The sequence below is a fragment of the Catharus ustulatus genome, chromosome 32, assembly GCF_009819885.2.
Source record: "Catharus ustulatus isolate bCatUst1 chromosome 32, bCatUst1.pri.v2, whole genome shotgun sequence".
Classification (NCBI taxonomy): domain Eukaryota; kingdom Metazoa; phylum Chordata; class Aves; order Passeriformes; family Turdidae; genus Catharus; species Catharus ustulatus.
In genome coordinates, this window is record NC_046252.1 from 286,648 (window position 1) to 311,384 (window position 24,737).

General features: G+C 49.9%; 3 protein-coding genes across 8 annotated transcripts in view; 2 read left to right on the plus strand and 1 right to left on the minus strand.

The window, feature by feature from the left end:
• The window catches only part of SPATA16 (spermatogenesis associated 16), a 43,390-nt gene extending 37,469 nt beyond the window's left edge, over window positions 1-5,921 (plus strand). For all 6 annotated transcript variants that reach the window (XM_042780092.1, XM_033083547.1, XM_042780095.1 and 3 more), the window contains exons 11-12: window positions 162-239; window positions 5,581-5,921. In XM_042780092.1, the coding sequence (XP_042636026.1) occupies window positions 162-239; window positions 5,581-5,787 (285 nt within the window). In that variant the 3' untranslated portion in view covers window positions 5,788-5,921. The remainder of the gene's footprint in view (window positions 1-161; window positions 240-5,580) is intronic.
• Window positions 5,922-9,821: 3,900 nt separating this feature from the next.
• LOC117009394 (gastrula zinc finger protein XlCGF9.1-like) lies at window positions 9,822-11,666 on the plus strand. The gene is made up of 2 exons (XM_033083639.1): window positions 9,822-11,283; window positions 11,524-11,666. Exon 1 carries the CDS (start codon window positions 10,128-10,130, stop codon window positions 10,614-10,616), a length of 489 nt encoding a protein of 162 aa, XP_032939530.1. The 5' UTR covers window positions 9,822-10,127; the 3' UTR covers window positions 10,617-11,283; window positions 11,524-11,666.
• A 5,869-nt stretch (window positions 11,667-17,535) lies between these two features.
• Window positions 17,536-23,854, minus strand: FAM50A (family with sequence similarity 50 member A). Its single transcript, XM_033083523.1, has 5 exons — window positions 23,754-23,854; window positions 22,557-22,605; window positions 22,329-22,399; window positions 20,056-20,166; window positions 17,536-17,623 (listed from the first exon to the last, which is right to left on the minus strand). Exons 1-5 carry the CDS (start codon window positions 23,784-23,786, stop codon window positions 17,615-17,617), a joined length of 273 nt encoding a protein of 90 aa, XP_032939414.1. The 5' UTR covers window positions 23,787-23,854; the 3' UTR covers window positions 17,536-17,614.
• Between the last annotated feature and the right edge of the window lie 883 nt (window positions 23,855-24,737).

Genomic DNA, 24,737 nt, shown 5'->3' on the forward strand with positions numbered 1-24,737 from the left:
GAATGCTTCAAGGGCTGAAACAATGATGAATTGGGCGTGCTCACCGTGTGAAAGACGAGTCATAAAATATCAGAGTGCCAAGGACTTGAATTAGGGTTTAATTTGTGTATTCAGAGGAGAGATTTCTCTGTGAACTCCCCCTGATGGATTGTGTCTCACAGCTGCAGTCTCTGATGGCAGACGCCGTGGACATCCTGGCAGGGAGAACTGGAGAGCGAGCCTGGGCTAAAATCCACAAGGTAACAACCTGCAGGAGAGCAGGAGAGCATTCCCTGCTCCTGGGGCAGGAAAAACCGAGCCTGGGCTGCTCCTGGGCAGGAAAAACCGAGCCTGGGCTGCTCCTGGGGCAGGAAAAACCGAGCCTGGGCTGCTCCTGGGGCAGGAAAAACCGAGCCTGGGCTGCTCCTGGGGCAGGAAAAACCGAGCCTGGGCTGCTCCTGGGCAGGAAAAACCGAGCCTGGGCTGCTCCTGGGGCAGGAAAAACCGAGCCTGGGCTGCTCCTGGGGCAGGAAAAACCGAGCCTGGGCTGCTCCTGGGCAGGAAAAACCGAGCCTGGGCTGCTCCTGGGGCAGGAAAAACCGAGCCTGGGCTGCTCCTGGGGCAGGAAAACCTGAGTCTGAGCTGCTCCTGGGGCAGGAAAAAACCGAGCCTGGGCTGCTCCTGGGGCAGGAAAAACCGAGCCTGGGCTGCTCCTGGGGCAGGAAAAACCGAGCCTGGGCTGCTCCTGGGGCAGGAAAACCTGAGTCTGAGCTGCTCCTGGGGCAGGAAAAGCCGAGCCTGGGCTGCTCCTGGGCAGGAAAAACCGAGCCTGGGCTGCTCCTAGGGCAGGAAAAACCGAGCCTGGGCTGCTCCTGGGGCAGGAAAACCTGAGTCTGAGCTGCTCCTGGGGCAGCAAAAACCGAGCCTGGGCTGCTCCTGGGGCAGGAAAAACCGAGCCTGGGCTGCTCCTGGGGCAGGAAAAACCGAGCCTGGGCTGCTCCTGGGGCAGGAAAAACCGAGCCTGGGCTGCTCCTGGGGCAGGAAAAACCGAGCCTGGGCTGCTCCTGGGGCAGGAAAAACCGAGCCTGGGCTGCTCCAAAGGCACAGAGGTGAGGAGGTGCCTGGTGGAACCTGCTCTGTGCTCGGAGCTGTGATTCACCAGCTGTGGATTCTGGAATTCTGGAGGGCTGAGGGTTGTGAGAGGGTCTAAGAGAGGGAAGGAAGGGGTAAGGGCAGGAGCTGAGAGAGACTGAGGTTCCCAAACAATAAATCTTCTGTGTTGAATATTCTAATTTCCACTAACCAATCAATACAAGGTACAAATCCTATAGCAGGGCACTAAGAGATTGGGGGGAAAGAGAAAGTTTTAACAGTGTGGTAAAAGAGAGAGAGTACAGAGCTCAGAGAGCAAGGCTCCCATTACAAAACAATAAATCTTCTGTGTTGAATATTCTAATTTTCACTAACCAATCCAATACAAGGTACAAATCCTATGGCAGGGCAATAAGAGAGCGGGGGGAAAGAGAAAGTTTTAACAGTGTGGTAAAAGAGAGCAAGTTCTCATTACAAAACAATAAATCTTCTGTGTTGAATATTCTAATTTTCACTAACCAGTCTAATACAAGGTACAAATCCTATGGCAGGGCACTGAGAGAGTGGGGGCAAAGAGAAAGTTTTAACAGTGTGGTAAAAGAGAGAGTACAGAGCTCAGAGAGTGAGATTCTCATTACAAAACAATAAATCTTCTGTGTTAAATATTCTAATTTTCACTAACCAGTCTAATACAAGGTACAAATCCTACAGCAGGGCACTGAGAGAGTGGGGGGAAAGAGAAAGAGGTAAAAGTGTGGTAGAAGAGAGCAAAGTTCTCATTAAAAAACAATAAATCTTCAGTGTTGAATATTCTAATTTCCACTAACCAATCTAATACAAGATACAAATCCTACAGCATTTACATACAACCTGTAAGAATCATTGCATTACCACATTTTAAACCCAAAAAATTCTCTTTGGATCCCTCCTGCCAAGCTGGCAGGGTCTTCTCTGACCCTGCAAGCAGAGGGAATTGTTTAATCCAGAGGGGATGACTTTCATTCCATTGTTTTCTGTTTATTTAGTAACTAAGGTTTGGTATCTCAGAGATGGTTTTCATTTCAATCTCGGTTGTAGTTTCCATATTCTCAGAATATTTTGCCAGGTTTCTAAGGTTTTCCTGATTCATCCTTCCCTCCTGAATGCCTGTCAGCACGGCAGAACAGGATTTTCCCTTGGTTTTGAACATTATTTCAGCTCAAAATGCAATGGGCAGCGTGGGAACCCAGGACATCCCTCTGGCTTCCCTAGAAAATTCCAGGAGCCCAAACCCCTGTGCCTTCGATTTTAACCTCTGGGAAAAATTTCCACCCTTACATGAAGAATTACAAGTCACGAAAAATAAGTAGAGTGTAAGTTAGATTATTATAAAGTGAGAAAGTAGTTTTTTAGATTGTTTATAATAAGGGTCTGGAGGAATCTGGATGTGTTCTGTCCTTCTTTCTCCTTCTTCCTCAAACCAATCCAGAACTGACATCCCAACCCAAAAGATGGATGCCATGAAGAAGAAAGACATTCCACAACCTAATTCCTCCATCTTGTGTTCAGACCCCCAATATAAACAATTTTAAAACTTCACTTTTCTGCTTTTTTAACAATCTATTTTATGCTCTACTTTTTTTTTGTGACTTTGTAATTCTTCATATAAGGACGGTAATTTTTCCCAGGGACTTAGGGATTGACTCCAAACAAAAATGGAGAGCACAGAAACAACCAAGGGATTGAATCCAAATAGAAATGGAGAGCACAAAAATGACCAAGGGATTGAATCCAAACGGAAAACACAAAAACAACCAAGGGATTGAACCCCAACAGAAATGGGGAACACAAAAACAACCAAGGGATTGAACTGAAACAGAAATGGAGAGCACAGAAATAATCAAGGGATGAAACCCAAACAGAAATGGAGAACACAAAAACAATGAAGGGATTGAACACAAAAATGGAGAGCACAGAAACCACCAAGGGATTGAACCAAAACAGAAATGGAGAGAACAAAAACAACCAAGGGATTGAACCCAAATAGAAATGGGGAACACAAAAACAGCAAAGGGATTGAATTGAAATAGAAATGGAGAGCACAAACACAACCAAGAGATTGAACCCAATGAGAAATGGAGAGCACAGAAACAACAAAGGGATTGAACCCAAATGGGGAACACAAAAATAACCAAGGGATTGAATTGAAACAGAAATGGAGAGCACAAAAACAACTGAGGGATTGAACCCAAATGGAGAACACAAAAACAACCGAGGGATTGTACCCAAAACAGAAATGGGGAACACAGAAACAACCGAGGGATTGAACCCAAATAGAAATGGAGAGCACAGAAATATCCAAGAGATTGAACCCAAAACACAGAAACAACCGAGGGATTGAACCCAAGCAGAAATGGAGAGCATAAAAATAATGAAGGGATTGAACTGAAACAGAAAGGGAGAACACAGAAACAACCAAGGGATTGACCCCAGACAGAAATGGAGACCAGCAAAACAATCGAGGGATTGAACCCAAATGGAGAGCACAGGAACAACCAAGGGACTGAATCCCAACAGAAATGGGGAACACAAAAACAACCGAGGGATTGAACCCAGAAATGGAGAGAGCAGAAACAACCAAGGGATTGAATCCAAAACACAGAAACAACCGAGGGATTGACCCCAAACAGAAATGGAGAGCACAAAAACAACTGAGAGATTGAACTGAAATAGAAATGGAGAACACAAAAACAACCAAGTTATTGAACCCAAATGGAGAGTAGAAAAACAACCAAGGGATTGAACCCAAAACAGAAATGGAGAGCACAGAAACAACCGAGGGATTGAACCCAAATGGAGAACACAAAAACAACCAAGGGATTAAACCCAAATGGAGAGCACAGAAAAAAACGAGGGATTGAACCCAGAAATGGAGAGCACAGAAATAACCAAGGGATTGAACCCCAACAGAAATGGGGAACACAAAAACAACCAAGGAATTGAATCCAAATGGAGAGCACATAAATAACCAAGGGATTGAACCCAAATGGAGAAAACAAAAACAACCAAGGGATTGAACCCAAAACACAGAAACAACCAAGAGATTGAACTCCAACAGAAATGGGGAACACAAAAGTGACCAAGGGATTGAACCTCAAACAGAAATGGAGAGCACAGAAACAACCAAGGGATTGAATCCAAATGGAGAACACAAAAACAACCAAGAGATTGAACCCAATCCAAATGGAGAGCACAGAAACAACCAAAGGATTGAACCCAAACAGAGAACACAAAAACAACCAAGGGATTGAACCCAAATGGAGAACAAAAAAACAACTGAGGGATTGAACCTCAACAGAAATGGAGAGAACAAAAACAACCAAGGGTTTGAACCCAAAACACAAAAACAACCAAGGGATTGAACCCAAACAGAAATTGGGAACACAAAAACAACTGAGGGATTGAACCCAGAAATGGAGAACACAGAAACAACCGAGGGATTGAACTGAAATAGAAATGGAGAGCACAGAATCAACAAAGGGATTCAACCCAAATGGAGAGCACAGAAACAACCAAGGGACTGAACCAAAACTGAAATGGAGAGCACAGAAATGAACACGGGATTGAACCCAAATGGAGAGCACAGAAACAACCGAGGGATTGAACCAAAACAGAAATGGGGAACACAAAAACAACCCAGGGATTGAATTGAAACAGAAATGGAGAGCACAGAAACAACCAAGGGATTGAGTCCAAATGGAGAGAGCACAAACAACCAAGGGATTGACCCCAAACAGAAATGGAGACCAGCAAAACAATCGAGGGATTGAACCCAAATGGAGAGCACAGAAACAACCGAGGGACTGAACCTCAACAGAAATTGGGAACAGAAAAACAACCAAGGGATTGAACCCAAATAGAAATGGGGAACACAAAAACAACTGAGGGATTGAATTGAAACAGAAATGGAGAGCACAGAAACAACCAAGGGATTGAACCCAAATGGAGAAAACAAAAACAACCAAGGGATTGAACCCAAAACACAGAAACAACCGAGGGATTGAACCCAAACAGAAATGGGGAGCACAGAAACAACCAAGAGACTGAACTCCAACAGAAATGGGGAACACAAAAATGACCAAGGGATTGAACCTCAAACAGAAATGGAGAGCACAGAAACAACCAAGGGATTGAATCCAAATGGAAAACACAAAAACGACCAAGGGATTAAACTCCAACAGAAATGGAAAACACAAAAAATAACAAGGGATTGAATTGAAACAGAAATGGAGAGCACAAAAACAACCAAGGGATTGAACACAAACAGAAATGGAGAGCACAGAAACAACCAAGGGATTGAACCCAGAAATGGAAAACACAAAACCAATGCCCAAGTCGGGTACCAGCTGCCCAAGAGGAGGATTTGTGTATTTGTGTTTCTAATGACTGTCTGCTCCAAATAAACAATTCCAGCAGCTTTTAGAGTTTTTCTGGCCTTGACTGACCATCAAATAATTGCTTTAATTGCAGGTGGCGCTGATTGAGGAGTACCTGAGGGAAGCAGAGGAGTTTTACTTCAGGCCCCCGCGCGCTCCGGCGCCCGGGGCGGAAAACATCAGCTGGACGCCGAAGGGGCGGCGCTACCTGAGGCTGGAGAACAGCAACGTGTTCATCCCCAACCCGCGGAGCCTCGCCACCGGGCTCAAGAAACGGCGCATCCTCTTCGCCAAAAGCTGATTTCTTTATTTGACAGGCGTTAGTCTGGGTTTATTTTTATTGATTTGAAGTTGTTTGAATTTGAATTGTAGAAAATTGTATTTAACTGTATCAATTTAACTTGTGTTAGTTTAGTTTGAGTGGTGTTAAGTGCAATGATAATATAATTACATGTAAAATATGTTAATATAATTATAAATTATATGTTAATTTAAATACATATATTAATATGATTATATGTAATATATATAATTTTAATTACATATTATATATAATAATATATAATATATAATATATAATATATAATAATATACAATATATAATATATGATATGTCATATGTAATATAATATACAATATACAATATATAATATATAATATATAATATATGATATATGATATATGATATATGATATATGATATGTAATATGTAATATGTAATATATAATATACAATATACAATATACAATATATAATATATAATATATAATATATAATATATAATATATAATATATGATATGTAATATGTAATATGTAATATGTAATATATAATATACAATATACAATATATAATATATAATATATAATGTATTATATATTATATATTATATACTATATAATATATAATATATAATATATAATATATAATGTATAATGTATAATATATAATATATAATATATAATATATAATACAAAATAAATATATAATATATAATACATAATTATATTATGTATAATAATGTAATATCATAATTATATATAAAAATACAATATTATAATGTATATAATTATATATTATATTTCACTAGCATTAACTTTAAGCTGGATGAATTTTAATTCAGATTGCATTCATTTGTATTGTAGTAATTTTAAGTTCTATAAATTTAAACTTGTATTTAGTTGTATAAATTTAAGTTTTATTACTCTGAATCGTATTGAACAGTATTTACTTGCATTAACTTTGGGTTGTATGAATTTAAATTCTATTAAATTTTATTTAATTGCATAAAGAGAAGTTTAAATTTAAATGACATTAAATATTTACTTGCATTAACTTTCAGTTGTGTGAAATAAGGCTTACATTGCATTAAATTAGATTTACTTGAATTAATTAATTTTTTGCCTATGAATTTCAATTTAAATTGTATTTAATCTTGTAAACTTTTAAGTTGTATTTGTTTAAATGTCAATTGTAGTAAATAGAAATTAATGGTACAAAACGTGAGTTGTGTGAATTTCCCTTCCCAAATTTTGTCCCCAATGTCCCATCCCAAATTTTGTCCCCAATGTTCCCCATCCCAAATTTTATTCCCCAATGTGTCCCATCCCAAATTTTGTCCCCCATTGTTTCCCGTCCCAAATTTTGTCCCCAAATGTTTCCCATCCCAAATTCTGTCCCAAATATTTCCCATCCCAAATATTGTCCTAAATGTTTCCCATCCTAAATTTTGTCCCCAAATCTTTCCCATCCCAAATTTTGTCCCCAATGTCCCATCCCAAATTTTGTCCCCAAATGTTTCCCATCCCAAATTTTGTCCCCAGTGTTTCCCATCCCAGATTTTGTCCCCAGTGTTTCCCATCCCAAATTTTATTCCCCAATGTTTCCCATCCCAAATTCTGTCCCAAATGTTTCCCATCCCAAATTTTGTCCAAAATATTTCCCTTCCCAAATTCTGTCCCCAATGTGTCCAGTCCCAAATTCTGTCCCCAATGTCCCATCCCAAATTTTGTCCCCAGTGTTTCCCATCCCAAATTTTGTCCCAGATGGACACGCTGACCCAGCCTGGGCTGGGCAGAACCGAGCGCCCCGAGCCCTCCAGGGACACAGGGGGAGAATGGTAAAAGAAGGAAAAATGGAAAAGGGGAAAAAGTGGCAAAGGGGAAAAAATGGTAAAGGGTGAAAAGCAGAAATGGGGAAAACGGCAAAGGGGAAAAATGGAAAAGGGGAAAAAATGATAAAGGAGAAAAACAGAAAAGGGGACAAACGGCAAAGGGGGAAAAGCAGAAGAGGGGAAAATGTCAAAGGGGGGAAAAACAGCAAAGGGGGTAAATGGTAAAGGGGGAAAAGCAGAAATAGGGAAAATGGAAAAGGAGGGGAATGGTAAAGGGGGAAAAGCACAAAAGGGGGGGAAAACGGCAAAGGGGAGAAATGGTAAAGTGGGAAAATGGTAAAGGAGAAAAACAGAAAAGGGGACAAACGGCAAAGGGAGAAAGCAGAAAAGGGGGAAATGTCAGGGGGAAAAACAGCAAAGGGGGTAAATGGTAAAGGGGGAAAAGCAAAAATAGGGAAAAATGGAAAAGGAGGGGAATGGTAAAGGGGGAAATGGTAAAGGGGGAAAAGCAGAAAAGGGGAAAAACGGTAAAGGGGGAAAAATGGAAAAGGGGAAAATGGTAAAGGGTGGGGAAATGGCAAAGGGGAAAAGCAGAAAAGGAGAAAATGGTAAAGGGGGAAAAGCAGAAAAGGGGGGAAAACGGCAAAGGAGAAAATGGGAAAGGAGAAAAACAGAAAAGGGGAAAATGTCAAAGGGGGAAAAAACAGCAAAGGGGGTAAATGGTAAAGGGGAAAAGCAGAAAAGGAGGAAGAGCAGGAGGAAGAGGAGGAGGAGGAGCAGGAGGAGGAAGAGGAGGAAGAGGAGGAGGAGGAAAAGAAGAAGGAGGAAAAGGAGGAGGAGGAAGAGAAGGAAGAGGAGGAAGAGGAGGAAGAGGAGGAAGAGGAGGAAGAGGAGGAGGAGGAGGAGAGGAGGAGGAGGAAGAGGAAGAGGAGAAAGAGGAGCATGAGGAAACGAGGAGGAAGAGGAGGAGCAGGAGGAAAAGGAGGAGCAGGAGGAGGAGGAGCAGGAAGAGGAAGAGGAGGAGGATGAGGGAGGAAGAGGCGGAGGAAGAGGAGGAAGAGGCGGAGCAGCATCACCGCAGCCGGAGCCCACAAGCCCCGAACCCCCCCCGCGGCTCCGGCCCCCCCTGAACCCACCGCCCCCCTGAACCCACCGCCCCCCGGGACCCACCGCCCCCCGGGACCCCCGCCCCCATCCCGCAGGTACCGGGGGGGCTCGGCCCGGAATCCCGGGGGGTCCCTGGGTTTGGGGATTTATTTGGGGGGCGATGTTGGGATCGTGCGGGGCTCGGGAGCCTCAGACACCCCTCGGGGGGACACCGGGGGGTCCCGGGAGGGGCTTTTGGGAGGGGTCCCCGGAGGGGTTTTGGGGGTCCCGGTGGGTGCGGCGGGGGGATGCGGGGGGGGGACCCCGGTTTGGGGGGCACCAGTTTGGGGGCAACCCAGTTTAGGGGGACACCAGTTTGGGGGAGACCCCGCTTTGGGAAAAACAGGAGAAGGAGGAGGAGGAGGAAGAGGAGGCGGAGGAGGAGGAGGGCGAAGAGGAGGAAGAGCTGCCCTGCTGGGCACACACTGTGGGTTCTCCTCGCCCTTCCCTCTGTCCCCAACCCCCTCCTCTCCTTGTCCTTCCTCCCCAGAGCCGAGCATGGACCCCAGCGAGGAGAAACCCACGGGGCAGGAACCCAGCAGAGGGGAGGAAAAACCACCAAGACTGGAGGAAAAACCACTGAGACCCCAACCCAGGAGGGGCTGCACGCCCAGCCCGGGCTGCTCTGAGCAGGAAAATCCCGACAGAGAGGAGGAAAAACCACCAAGACTGGAGGAAAAACCACCCAGACCCAACCCCAGGAGGGGCTGCACTCCCAGCCTGGGCTGCTCTGAGCAGGAAAATCCCGACGAGGAGGAGGAAAAACCACCCAGACCGGAGGAAAAACCACCAAGATCCCAACCCAGGAGGGGCTGCACACCGAGCCCGGGCTGCTCTGAACAGGAAAATCCCGACGAGGAGGAGGAAAAACCGCTGATATCCCACCCCAGGAGGGGCTGCACACCGAGCCCGGGCTGCTCTGAACAGGAAAATCCCGACGAGGAGGAGGAAAAACCAACAAGACCGGAGGAAAAACCACTGAGACCCAACCCCAGGAGGGGCTGCACACCCAGCCCAGGCTGCTCTGAGCAGGAAAATCCCAACAGAGGGGAGGAAAAACCGCTGAGATCCCACCCCAGGAGGGGCTGCACACTGAGCCCAGGCTGCTCTGAGCAGGAAAATCCCAACAGAGGGGAGGAAAAACCACTGAGACTGGAGGAAAAACCACCAAGACCGGAGGAAAAACCACTGAGACCCCACCCCAGGAGGGGCTGCACGCCCAACCTGGGCTGCTCTGAGCAGGAAAATCCCAAGGAGGGCCAGGAACATGGACAGAACTCAGGGCTGGGCCTCCCTGAGCAGCTCCAGGACGAGCAGAAGCCCCACAAGTGCCCCGAGTGCGGGAAGGGATTCACCTGGAGGTCCCGCCTGCTCCGGCACCGCATGATCCACACGGGAGAGAAACCCTACGAGTGTCCAGAGTGTGGGAAGGGATTCAGGGACAGCCCAGGGCTCATCATCCACCACCGCAGCCACACCGGCGAGCGCCCCTTCGAGTGCGGCGAGTGCGGCCTGAGCTTCGGCCGCAGCTCCCACCTCACCTCCCACCTCAAGATCCACTCCGGGGAGCGCCCCTACCAGTGTGGGCAGTGCGGGAAGAGCTTCCAGACCAGCTCCCTGCTGCTGATCCACCAGCGCATCCACACGGACGAGCGGCCCTTCCGCTGCCCCGAGTGCACCAGGGGGTTCCGGCACAGCTCGCACCTGGCGCGGCACCGGCGCATCCACAGCGGGGAGAGGCCCTTCGGCTGCCCCGAGTGCGGCAAGAGCTTCAGGACCAGCTCCGTGCTCAACCAGCACCAGTGGAGGCACCGCCCTGGGGGGTCTGTGGCGGCTGCAGTGGGAGGTTCAGACTCTGCTGCAGCTCTCTGAACTTTGTTTTGGTCTCTAGTGGTTGTTTTAGCAGGGTCTGCCGCAGCTCCAGTGAGAGATTCAGCCTCTGCTGCAGCTCTGTGAGATTTGTTTTGGTCCCTGGTGGTTGTTTTAGCAGGTTCTACCCCATCTTCAATGAGAGATTCATCCTCTGCTCCAGCTCTCTGAGCTTTGTTTTGGTACCTGGTGAGAGATTCAGACTCTGCTGCAGCTCTGTGAGATTTGGTTTGGTACTTGGTGGTTGTTTTAGCAGGGTCTGCCCCAGCTCCAGTGAGAGATTCAACCTGTGCTCCAGCTCTGTGAGCTTTATTTGTGTCCCTGGTGAGAGATTCAGACTCTGCTCCAGCTCTGTGAGCTTTGTTTTGGTACCTGGTCAGAGATTCATCCTCTGCTGCAGCTCTGTGAGATTTGTTTGTGTCCCTGGTGAGAGATTCATCCTGTGCTCCAGCCCTCTGAGCTTTGTTTTGGTACCTGGTGAGAGATTCAGACTCTGGTCCAGCTCTCTGAGCTTTTTTTGCGTTCCTGGTGGTTGTTTTAGCAGGTTCTGCCCCATCTTCAGTGGGAGGTTCAGCCTCTGCTGCAGCTCTGTGAGATTTGTTTTGGTGCTTGGTGAGAGATTCAGCCTCTGGTCCAGCTCTGTGAGATTTGTTTGTGTTCCTGGTGAGAGGTTCAGACTCTGCTGCAGCTCTGTGAGCTGTGTTTGTGTCCCTGGTGGTTGTTTTAGCAGGAGCTGAGAGCCTCTCTCATCAGACCCCTGTCCTCCAAACTAAAGCAGCAACTCAACCAGCACCAGCAGGGAACTCTGTGTCAGCTTCAGTGAGAGATTCAGCCTCTGCTGCAGCTCTGTGAGATTTGTTTTGGTCCCTGGTGGTTGTTTTAGCAGGTTCTACCCCATCTTCAGTGAGAGATTCAGCCTCTGCTGCAGCTCTGTGACCATTTTTTGTGTCCCTGGTGGTTGTTTTAGCAGGAGCTGAGAGAGCCTTTCTCAGCAGACACCAAACTAAAGCAGCAACTCATCCAGCACCAGTGGAGGCACCGCTCTGGGGGATCTGTGTCGGCTGCAGTGGGAGGTTCAGCCTCTGCTGCAGCCCTGTGAGATTTGTTTGTGTCCCTGGTGAGAGATTCAGCCTCTGCTGCAGCTCTCTGAGATTTGTTTTGGTTCCTGGTGAGAGATTCAGCCTCTGCTCCAGCTCTGTGAGATTTGTTTTGGTCCCTGGTGGTTGTTTTAGCAGGAGCTGAGAGTGCTGATATCATTTAGACATCTCTCAGGAGCTCACAATTATCCAGCAGAGAAAGACCAGAGCCTTGCTTGATGAGTTCCACAAGAATTTTTATTTCATGGGAAAGGAGTCCAGCAGGATTCTCTCAGAGACAGATTTGAGACTGCCTTATTTATGGGTTCAGGGAGGATTCAAACTACAGCCAATAAAAGTTTATACAAAGAACAGCATCCAATCTGAGTGAGAAGTTCTAAAGGCGAACTGACCAATTACACAGACTAATTTCTAACCAATTATCTTCCAAAGTGTCAGAGAGTGACCAAATTCTTGAGGAATTTGGCTCAGCCTTGGTATCTAGGATCCTTATCTATGATAGCAAGTTCCAGGGGGAGATGGCTCTGGAGGAATTGAATCATCCACCCCCAGCACACTGCTGAGAGAGGAGCAGCACAAAGAACCCTGGGGCACAGGACTGAGGCTCAGGCTGCCCCTGTGCCTCCCACTCTGGATCCTCTCATCTTTCAGATCTGGAATTATTCAATTCAATAATTCTGCAATTATCTACAGGCAGTCCTGCTCTGGCTCATTGTCAGTTAAGAGTGGGGACAGAAACATGGCAGGGATAACAACAGGAGTTGTTTCCAGGGTAACTTTAAGCTCTGATAACAGAGATTATTATTTCAGCATTATTTCCTGTCAATGTCCCCCTTTTGTTCGAGTACAAACACCACAAAGTGTCACCAAGGGTGAGATTTTGGGCCTCCTGCCTCAAGATGACAGTGGCCACCATGGTCTTTGGGCACCCTGGGCAGCATTTTTTGGCTGTTTGGAAAGGAGGCCACAGCCCTGTGTTGATTCCCAGTACCCCCAAAGCCTCGTTCAGCCTCTCACATGTAAAAAATTCAAAAGTTTAGTTAGGTCTGGCACTCCCAGTGCTGGAGCTGCCATCAGTGAGCATTTCAGATGTTTGAAAGCTGCTCTGATGTTTTCAGTCCATCTCATAATTCCCTTTTAATGCCCCATAAAGGGGTTTTACCAGCAGTCCATAATTTGTCACCCACAAATGACACCACCATTCCCAGCAAAGCTTGCATCTCTCTCAGTGTGGGGCTCTGGGAGTCCACAGGGGCTTCTTTCTGTGCTTTTCCACAAAAATATGAAGCCCCAAATAAACCACAACTTCTTTAGCAATCTGTGCTTTGTCTTTAGAGACTCTGCACCCACTCAGCCCTGAGAAGTTGAATAAACTCACAGTGAATGCTGTGCAGTCATCTCTGGAATTCCCTGCAATCAAGACTCTTCCACATATCCAATAATTCCTTCTGGCTCCTGGATTTTTTTTATCCAATCCTCCAATTCCTTTGCTGGCTTTGTTTCCAAATATTGTTGGGCTATTCTTGGAACCTTGGGGTAAAACTCTCCAGGTAAATTCACTTTTCCTTGGGATTTCCCACTCAAAAGCAAAAAGCTTTTGGGTGTTTTTGAGCACAGGGGTGCAGAACAAGGCATCCTTCAGTTCCCTAACAGAAAACCACCCAAATTCTTCTGTCAGTGTGGTCAGAGGGTGCAGGGACTGGCTACCCCTGTGTGTGCCCTCTGTAATTTTATTGATTGCTCTTAAAGCTGGTACAAATCAGTGACTCTCAGCATCTGCATTTTAACAGCTGGAATGGGGGTGTTGAAATATTCTCTGTTAATGAACAAATTTTATAAACCAGCTGGGGCAGTGTTCTTTATTTCCAAAAGGAGATATTCTCTGTTAATGGACAAATTTTATAAACCAGGCAGGGCAGTGTTTTTTTATCTTTGTGGGGATATCTGCTGTTCATGGCCAAATTTTATAAACCAGGCAGGGCATTGTTCTTTATCTTTTCACAACCCATCCTTCCTCCAGGAATTATTTTCTGCTCATGGCCATTGAGTCCCACTGTGGCACTGATAAAATTACTGCATCCCATTGGGAGTTGCTCCAGCCAGGGGGAAGAGCCCAACATTTCTTACCAAGATAAAAACAGAGGTTTTGGGACACTAAGGTGCCCTTTTTTTTCCTTTCCACTGGATTTTCAGAGGAAAACCGGACTTTTCCACATTATCACTGAACCTTCAGAGGAAAACTGCACCTTGTACAGCAGCACTGCTCCAAATCAATCACATCAGCCACCATTTAATGGGACTGCTGCCAACACCTTGGCAGGGTATCAGGTTGTACTTTGTCAGGGTTTGGGGTTTGTTCCTTTGTATTCTGTATTTCTATTTTAATTTCCCTAGTAAAGAACTGTTATTCCTAATTCCCACATCTTTGCCTGAGAGCCCCTTGATTTCAAAATTATAATAATTTGGAGGGAGGGGGTTTACATTCTCCATTTCAAAGAGAAGCTCCTGCCTTTCTCAGCAGACACCTGTCCTCCAAACTGAAACAGCAACTTTTTATTCTTTGTCCATATATAAGAAGCACCTGATTATAAGCCGCACTTTGGACCAAAATTTTAGTCAAATAATAATGAAATTACAGTTTATACAACTAAAGAACTGTTATTCCCACCCCCCTATCCTCTCCTGAGAGCCCCTTAATTCCAAATTTCTGCTGATTCAGAGGGATTTACTGGCCCTGCTCTTCCCCAGCTCTGTCCTGTGTTTTCAAACCAGGATTTCGGCGCCCAACGTGGGGCCTGAGGGCACCGAGAGGAAAAGGTGGGAAAGGAAGAGCAGGAAAGGAGGGGAAAAGGATGGGAAAAGGATGGACAGGAAGGGATGGACAGGAAAGGATGGACAGGAAAGGATGGAGAGGAAAGGATGGAGAGGAAAGGATGAGCAGGAAAGGATGGACAGGAAAGGATGGACAGGAAAGGATGGACAGGAAAGGATGGACAGGAAAGGATGGGAAAGGAAAGGATGGACAGGAAAGGATGGGAAAGGATGGACAGGAAAGGATGGACAGGAAAGGATGGACAGGAAAGGATGGACAGGAAAGGATGAGCAGGAAAGGATGGACAGGAAAGGATGGACAGGAAAGGATGGAAAGGAAAGGATGGACAGGAAAGGATGGACAGGAAAGGATGAGCAGGAAAGGATGAGCAGGAAAGGATGGACAGGAAAGGATGGACAGGAAAGGATGAGCAGGAAAGGATGAGCAGGAAAGGATGGAGAGGAAAGGATGGACAGGAAAGGATGGACAGGAAAGGATGGGAAAGGATGGACAGGAAAGGATGGACAGGAAAGGATGGACAGGAAAGGATGGACAGGAAAGGATGAGCAGGAAAGGATGGACAGGGAAGGATGGAGAGGAAAGGATGGACAGGAAAGGATGAGCAGGAAAGGATGAGCAGGAAAGGATGGACAGGAAAGGATGGACAGGAAAGGATGGACAGGAAAGGATGGGAAAGGATGGACAGGAAAGGATGGACAGGAAAGGATGGACAGGAAAGGATGGACAGGGAAGGATGGGAAAGGATGGACAGGAAAGGATGGACAGGAAAGGATGGGAAAGGATGGACAGGAAAGGATGAGCAGGAAAGGATGGAAAGGAAAGGATGGACAGGAAAGGGTGGGAAAGGATTTGAAGGGATGGACAGGAAAGGATGAGAAAGGATGGACAGGGAAGGATGGGAAAGGATGGACAGGAAAGGGTGAGCAGGAAAGGATGGAAAGGAAAGGATGGACAGGAAAGGGTGAGCAGGAAAGGATGGAAAGGAAAGGATGGACAGGAAAGGATGGACAGGAAAGGATGGACAGGAAAGGATGGAGAGGAAAGGATGGACAGGAAAGGATGGACAGGAAAGGATGAGCAGGAAAGGATGGGAAGGAAAGGATGAGCAGTTCTTGGGTGACCTCATTCTTTGTGTTTGGGGTTTCTGAACTGCCCAGCTCACCCTCACTGTTTTATCTCTCCCTTTTCCCAGCCTGTTTTTGATAACTGAGGCTGCTGTGGCCGTTATCTGGTTCATTTTTGGGTTGAAAAGTGAGGAATTCGTGGATTTGTAACTCCCTTTGGAAGGACTCTGGGCTGTCAGTCCGGCCTTGGACGTGTCTGAGCGAGCCCAGGCCGTGGTTTTGTTATAAATTAAATCTGTAAATTATAATTAGATGGTTTTATCCATAATCTACTGCTTAGTTGATTTTGTACAGAGGGGACTGGGGTGATACTGGGAGCACTGGGATGGGAAACTGGGATGGACTGGGGTGAGCTGGGGGGGATTGGGAAGGATTGGGAGGGACTGGGGGTGATACTGGGAGCACTGGGAGTGATACTGGGATGGACTGGGGTGAGTTGGGGGACACTGGGAAGGATTAGGAGGGACTGGGGGTGATACTGGGAGCACTGGGATGGGAAACTGGGATGGACTGGGGTGAGCTGGGGGGGACTGGGAAGGACTGGGAGGGACTGGGGGTGATACTGGGAGCACTGGGATGGGAAACTGGGATGGACTGGGTGAGTTGGGGGGGACTGGGAAGGATTGGGAGGGACTGGGGGTGATACTGGGAGCACTGGGAGTGATACTGGGAGGGACTGGGGTGAGTTGGGGGGGAGTGGGAAGGATTGCAAGGCACTGGGGGTGATACTGGGAGCACTGGGATGGGAAACTGGGAGGGACTGGGGTGGACTGGGGGGGACTGGGAAGGATTGGAAGGGACTGGGGGTGATACTGGGAGCACTGGGATGGGAAACTGGGATGGACTGGGGTGAGCTGGGGGGGACTGGGAAGGATTAGAAGGGACTGGGGGTGATACTGGGAGCACTGGGATGGGAAACTGGGAGGGACTGGGTGAGTTGGGAGGGACTGGGAAGGATTGCAAGGCACTGGGGGTGATACTGGGAGTACTGGGAGTGATACTGGGATGGACTGGGGTGAGCTGGGGGGGACTGGGAAGGATTAGGAGGGACTGGGAGTGATACTGGGAGCACTGGGATGGGAAACTGGGAGGGACTGGGGTGAGTTGGGGGGACTGGGAAGGATTGGGAGGGACTGGGGGTGATACTGGGAGCACTGGGAGTGATACTGGGATGGACTGGGGGGGACTGCAAGCACTGGAAGGGACTGAGAGGAGATTTGGGTGAACTGGGAGCACTGGGAGCACTGGTGGGCGGGGTCAGTGTGAGGGGGGCGTGTCTCTCTGACACTGGGATGAACTGGGATGAACTGGGAGCACTGGGAGCACTGGTGGGCGGGGTCAGTGTGAGGGGGGCGTGTCTCTGACACCCTCCCAGTAAAGCCCCGCCCCTCCCAGTACAGCCCCACCCCCTCCCAGTAAAGCCCCCCCAGTAAAGCCCCTCCCCCTCCCAGTAAAGCCCCGCCCCTCCCAGTAAAGCCCCTCCCCCTCCCAGTAAAGCCCCACCCCTCCCAGTAAAGCCCCTCCCCTCCCAGTAAAGCCCCGCCCCCTCCCAGTAAAGCCCCACCCCTCCCAGTAAAGCCCCACCCCTCCCAGTAAAGCCCCTCCCCCTCCCAGTAAAGCCCCTCCCCCTCCCAGTAAAGCCCCAGTAAAGCCCCACCCCCTCCCAGTAAAGCCCCTCCCCCTCCCAGTAAAGCCCCTCCCCCTCCCAGTAAAGCCCCGCCCCCTCCCAGTAAAGCCCCTCCCCCTCCCAGTAAAGCCCCTCCCCCTCCCAGTAAAGCCCCTCCCCCTCCCAGTAAAGCCCCTCCCCTCCCAGTAAAGCCCCGCCCCCACACAGGGCTGAACTCAGATCGGTTTTATTGGGGGAGGGGGATGGGGGGGATGGGGGGGATGGGGGGAGGGGCGGGCTCAGCCCCTCCCCCACCCAGGGGGCTCCGGGGTCCTTCGGCTTCAGCGGATCTGGGGGGGAGGGGAGGGGAGTGAGAAAAGAGGCCCCGCCCCCACCCACAGCCCCTCCCCCACCCCATCATCACCCACAGTCCCTCCCCCACCCCCACCCAGAGCCCCTCCCCCACCCCCATCATCACCCACAGCCCCTCCCCCCACCCACAGCCCCTCCCCCACCCCCATCATCACCCACAGCCCCTCCCCCCACCCACAGCCCCTCCCCCACCCCCATCATCACCCACAGCCCCTCCCCCACCCCATTTTATCACCCACAGCCCCTCCCCCACCTCTCAGCCCCTCCCCCACCCCTTTCATCATCTACAGCCCCTCCCCCACCTCATGGCCCCTCCCCCACCCCCATCATCACCCACAGCCCCTCCCCCACTGGGCCCATCCCTTCTTTCAGCCCCTCCCCCCACCCACAGCCCCTCCCCCACCCCTTTCATCATCTACAGCCCCTCCCCCACCTCATGGCCCCTCCCCCACCCCATCATCACCCACAGCCCCTCCCCCACCTCATGGCCCCTCCCCCACCCCATTTTATCACACACAGCCCCTCCCCCACTGGGCCCATCCCTTCTCTCAGCCCCTCCCCCCACCCAGAGCCCCTCCCCCACCCCCTTTTATCACCCACAGCCCCTCCCCCCCGTCACGGCCCCTCCCCCCCAGGCCTGTCCCAACTCCGGGGGAATTTTTGGGTGAATTTGGGGCATTTTTGGGGGTGTTTGGGGAGATTTGGGGGGGATTTGGGGGGGATTTTGGGGGTGATTTTGGGGTGATTTTTTTGGTGATTTCAGGGAGATTTTGGGGTTATTTCAGGGATTTTTTTCTGGACATTTGGGGGTGATTTGGGGGTGATTTTGGGGTGATTTTGGGGTGATTTCAGGGCTATTTTGGATGATTTGGGGGTGTATTTAGTGATAATTTTGGGGTGATTTCAGGATGATTTTTGGGGTGATTTCAGAGGATTTTGGGATTATTTCAGGGTGATTTGGGGGGGGTATTTAGTGATAATTTTAGGGTGGTTTCAGGATGATTTCAGGGATATTTTAGGGTTTTTGGGAGGATCTTTTGGGGTAATTTCAGGGTGATTTTGGGGTGATTTCAGGGATATTTTGTGATGATTTTGGCCCCTCACCGTGTCCTTGTCCCAGCGTTTCTCAGGGTTTCAGGGGACATTTCAGGGATATTTTGGGGTGATTTTAGATTATTTTGGGGTGTATTTAGTGATAATTTTGGGGTGGTTTCAGAATGATTTCAGGGATATTTTGGGGTGTTTTCATGGACATTTTGGGGTGATTTGTGGGGATATTTTGGGGTGGTTTCAGGGATATTTTGTGATGATTTCAGGATGATTTTGGGCCCCTCACCGTGTACTTCTCCCAGCGTTTCTCGGGGTCTCAGAGGACATTTCAGGGACATTTTGGGGTGCTTAGGGGGGATATTTTGGGGGGATTTCAGGATGATTTTGGGGTGTTTTCATGGATATTTTGGGGTGTTTTGGGAGGATATTTTGGGGTAGTTTCAGGATAATTTCAGGATGATTTTGGTCCCCTCACCGTGTCCTTGTCCCAGCGTTTCTCGGGGTCTCAGTGGATATTTCAGGGACATTTTGGGGTGTTTAGGGGGGATAATTTGGGGCGATTTCAGGGATATTTTCAGGATATTTTGTGATGATTTCAGGGATATTTTGGGGAGATTTCAGGGATATTTTGGGGTGTTTAGGGGGATATTTTGGGGTGGTTTCAGGGATATTTCAGGGACATTTTGTGATGATTTTGGGCCCCTCACCGTGTACTTGTCCCAGCGCTTCTCGGGGTCTCAGGGGACATTTCAGGGACATTTTGGGGTGTTTTGTGGGGACATTTTGGGTGATTTCAGGGACATTTCAGGGTGATTTTGGGATGATTTTGGGGTGATTTCAGGGACATTTTTGGGTGTTTTGGGGGGATATTTTGGGGTGGTTTCAGGACAATTTCAGGATGATTTTGGGGTGATTTCAGGAATATTTTCAGGATGATTTCAGGATGATTTTGGCCCCTCACCGTGTCCTTGTCCCAGCGCTTCTCGGGGTCTCAGTGGATATTTCAGGGATATTTTGGGGTGTTTAGGGGGGATATTTTTGGGTGATTTCAGGGATATTTTGTGATGATTTTGGGCCCCTCACCGTGTACTTGTCCCAGCGCTTCTCGGGGTCTCAGGGGATATTTCGGGGGTTATTTAGGGATAATTTCAGGATGATTTCAGGGATATTTTGTGATGATTTCAGGATGATTTTGGGCTGATTTCAGGGATATTTTGTGATGATTTTGGGCCCCTCACCGTGTACTTGTCCCAGCATTTCTCGGGGTCTCAGGGGATATTTTGGGGGTTATTTAGGGATAATTTCAGGGATATTTTGTGATGATTTCAGGATAATTTCAGGATGATTTTGGGCCCCTCACCGTGTACTTGTCCCAGCGCTTCTCGGGGTCGAAGGGCTCCCAGCGGCTGGCGGGGAAGATGTGTTTGTTCTTCTCGTACCACGAGCGCAGGACGACCTTCCCCGCGTGCGACTGCGACGGCACCGGTGACGTCACACACGGGGCGGTGACGTCACACAGAGAGCGATGACGTCACACAGCGGGGGATGACGTCACACAGCGGGGGGATGGGGGGCAGTGATGGGGTGTGATGATGTCATCGATTGGGGAGAGCGATGTCATCAATCACAAGGGTGATGTCGTTGATAGGGGAGTGACGTCATCCATTTTAGTGTGATGTCATCAATTGGACAGTGATGTCATTGATTGGTGTGTGCAGCCATCAATCAGATGTGTGATGTCATCGATTCAGGAGTGATGTCATAGATCAGGGTGTGATGTCAGAGATTGAGGAGTGATGTCATCAACCAAGGTGTGATGTCATCAATCAGAACATGATGTTATTGACCAGGGTGTGATGTCATTGATCAGAGTGTGATGTCACCGATTGAGAAGTGATGTCATAGACCAGGGTGTGATGGCATCAATCAGAGTTTGATGTCATCAATCAGAGTATGACATCATCAATCCGAGTGTGATGTCATCGATCCGAGTGTGATGTCATCGATTCAGGAGTGATGTCATCGACCAGGGTGTGATGTCATCAATCAGAGTATGATGTAATTGATCAGAGTGTGATGTCATCGATTTGGGAGTGATGTCATCGATCAGAGTGCGATGTCATCAATTCGGGAGTGACGTCATCGACCACAGCGTGATTTCACCGATTCAGGAGTGATGTCATCGTTTTGGGAGTGATGTCATCAACCAGAGTGTGATGTCATCGATACAGTAGTGATGTCATCGACCAGGGCGTGATGTCAGCAATTGAGGAGTGATGTAATAAGGGAGTGACGTGAGTGACGGGGCAGTGACGTCAGCGCCAGGGTAGGGGTGACGTCATCGCCCAGGGGTGACGTCATCGGCAGTGATGATGTCATCGGGGCAGTGACATCATTAATGGGAGGCGGGGGTGTGGGAGGAAGTGACGTCATCAATAAGGGGGTGACGTCATGGCTGGGGGAGTGACGTCATCAACAAAGGTGTGACATCACCAGGGACCAATGGGGGTGCTCAGCAGTGACGTCACAGATGACGTCATCACACGATGACGTCACCAATTGGGGGACTGAGAGAAATGGGGGGGGGGGGACCTGGGGGTTACTGGGTTATACTGGGGAAACTGGTCTGGACTGGAGCAAACCGGTCTGCACAGGTCCACACTGGTCTGTACTGGTCTATACTGGTCTGTACCAATCCATATGGATTGATACTGGTCTATACTGGTCCATACTGGCCCATATTGGTCCTTACTGGTCTATACTGGTCCGTACTGGACTATATACTGGACCATACTGGTCCTTACTGGTCCGTACTGGACCATACTGGTCCTTACTGGTCTATACTGGTCCTACTGGCCCATATTGATCCGTACTGGTTTATACTGGCCCATACTGGTCTGTACTGGTCTATACTAGTCCATACTGGTCCATACTGGTCTTTACTGGTCCATACTGGACCATACCGGTTCATACTGGTCCATACCAGTCTATACTAGCCCATACTGGTCGGTACTGGTCTATACTGGCCCATACTGGTCCATAGTAGTCCACACTGGCCTATACTGGTCCATACTGTTCTATACTGGTCCATACTGGTTTATACTGGTCCATACTGGTCCATCCTGTTCTATACTGGCCCATACCAGCCTGTACTGGTCCATACTGGTCTGTACTGGTCCGTACTGGTCTATACTGGCCCATACTGGTTTATACTGGTTTATACTGGTCCATCCTGGTCCATACTGCTCTATACTGGTCTGTACTGGTCCGTACTGGTCTATATTGGTCTATACTGGCCCACACTGGTCTATACTGGTCCATACTGGCCCATACTGGTCTATACTGGTCCATACTGGCCCATACTGGTCTGTCCTGGTCTATACTGGTTTATACTGGTCCATCCTGGTCCATACTGCTCTATACTGGTCTGTACTGGTCCGTACTGGTCTATACTGGTCCATACTGCTCTATACTGGTCCGTACTGGTCCGTACTGGTCTATATTGGTCTATACTGGTCTATACTGGTCTATACTGGTCTGTACTGGTCCATACTGCTCTATACTGGCCCATACTGGTCCGTACTGGTCTATACTGGTCCATACTGGTCCGTACTGGCCCATACTGGTCCGTACCTCGTCCTTCTCCACGGTGGCGTCGCTCAGCAGCCGGACGTCGTCGTGGACGTCGAAGTTGAAGAGGGGCCCTGGGGGTGGGGGAGGGGCGAGGTGACATCACAACCCCCCCGATGACGTCACAGCCCCCTCTGATGACGTCACAGCCCCTCTGATGACGTCACAGCCCCTCTGATGACGTCACAGCCCCCCTGATGACGTCACAGCCCTGTTGATGACGTCACTCACCGCTCTTCCCGCGGGCCTTGGTGACGATGAAGTCGTAGAAGCTGTGGTGCTGTGGGGGAGGGGCACAGGGTCAGGGGGGAGGGGCTGGAAGGGTGGGGGAGGGGAGGAGGGGGTGGGGCTTGAGTGGGGGAGGGGCTCAGATAAGGAGGGGCTCAATGTGGGGGAGGGGCTCAGGGTGGGGGAGGGGCTCAGGGTGGGGAGGGGTTCAGGAATTGGGGGAGGGGCTCACATGGGGAAGGATTCTGGGGTGGGGGAGGGGCTCTGGAATTGGGGGAGGAGCTCAGGGTGGGGGAGGGGCTCTGGGATGGGGGAGGGGCTCAGGAATTGGGGGAGGGGCTCACATGGGGAAGGATTCTGGGGTGGGGGAGGGGCTCTGGAATTGGGGGAGGACCTCAGGGTGGGGGAGGGGCTGGAAGGGTGGGGGAGGGGAGGAGGGGGAGGGGCTCTGGAATTGGGGGAGGGGCTCAGGGTGGGGGAGGGGCTCTGGGGTGGGGGAGGGGCTCATATAAGGAGGGGCTCACATGGGGAGGGGTTCTGGGGTGGGGGAGGGGCTCAGGGGGTGGGGCTTGAGTGGGGGAGGAGCTCAGGGTGGGGGAGGGGCTCTAGGATGGAGAGGGGCTTGCGAATTGGGGGAGGGGCTTACATGGGGAGGGACTGGGGGGAGGGGCTCTGGAGTGGGGGAGGGGCTCAGGGTGGGGGAGGGGCTCAAATAAGGAGGGGCTTGGGGGGAGGGGCTGAGGGTGGGGAAGGGGTTCAGGAATTGGGGGAGGGGCTCACATGGGGAAGTGTTCTGTGGTGGGGGAGGGGCTCTGGAATTGGGGGAGGAGCTCAGGGTGGGGGAGGGGCTCAGAAATTGGGGGAGGGGCTCACATGGGGAGGGGTTCTGGGGTGGGGGAGGGGCTCACAGTGGGGGAGGGGCTCAGGAATTGGGGAGGGGCTCACATGGGGAGGGGTTCAGGGTGGGGGAGGGGCTCTGGGATGGGGAGGGGCTCAGAAATTGGCGTGGGGTTGAGGAGTGGGGGAGGGGCTGTGGGGTGGGGGAGGGGCTCAGGGTGGGGGAGGGGCTGAGGTGTGGGGGAGGGGCTATGGGGTGGGGGAGGGGCTCAGGGTGGGGGAGGGGCTCACGTGGGGGAGGGGCTCAGGGTGGGGGAGGGGCTGTGGGGTGGGGGAGGGGCTCGGGGTGGGGGAGGGGCTCACGTGGGGGATGATCAGATCCTCCTTGATGTACATCAGCTGCTCCACCCCCGCCGAGCTGGGGAGAAACGGCCCCGGGACCCCAAAAATGAGCACAGGGACCCCAAAAAATAGGAATCAGGGACCCCAAAAATCAGCACAGGGACCCCAAAAACCTCACAGGGACCCCAAAAATGAGCACAGGGACCCCAAAAATGAACACAGGGACCCCAAAAACCTCCCCAGAGATCCCAAAAATGAGCACAGGGACGCAAAAAACCTCACAGGGACCCAAAAAATGAGCACAGGGACCCCAAAAATCAGCACAGGGACCCCAAAAATGAGCACAGGGACCCCAAAAATGAACACAGGGACCCCAAAAACCTCACAGGGACCCCAAAATATCCCCAGAGATCCCAAAAATGAGCACAGGGACCCCAAAAATCAACACATGGACCCCAAAAACCTCACAGGAACCCCAAAAAATATCCCCAGGGACCCCAAAAATCAACACATGGACCCCAAAAAATAGGAATCAGGGACCCCAAAAATGAACACAGGGACCCCAAAAACCTCACAGGGACCCCAAAAAATATCCCCAGGGACCCCAAAAATCAGCACAGGGACCCCAAAAATGAACACAGGGACCCCAAAAATCAGCACAGAGACCCATGAACATCCCCAAGAACTCTAAAATGTCCCCAGGGACCCCCAAAAATGTCCCCAGAACACCCCAAAACCCCTCCAGGATCCCCCATACCCTTCTGGGACCCCCCCAGGACCCCTCTGGGATCCCCCAAAATCCCCCAGGACCCCCCAAACTCTCCTGGGACCCCCCTAAATCCCTCTGAGACTCCTCAGGACCCCCCAAATCCTCCTGGGACCCCTCAAACCCCTTTGAGACCCCTCCCCAAATCCCCCCAGGACCCCCAAGACCCCTCTGGGACCCCCCAAAACCCCTCCAGGATCCCCCAAATCTCCCCTGGGACCCCCCAAACCCCTTCAAGG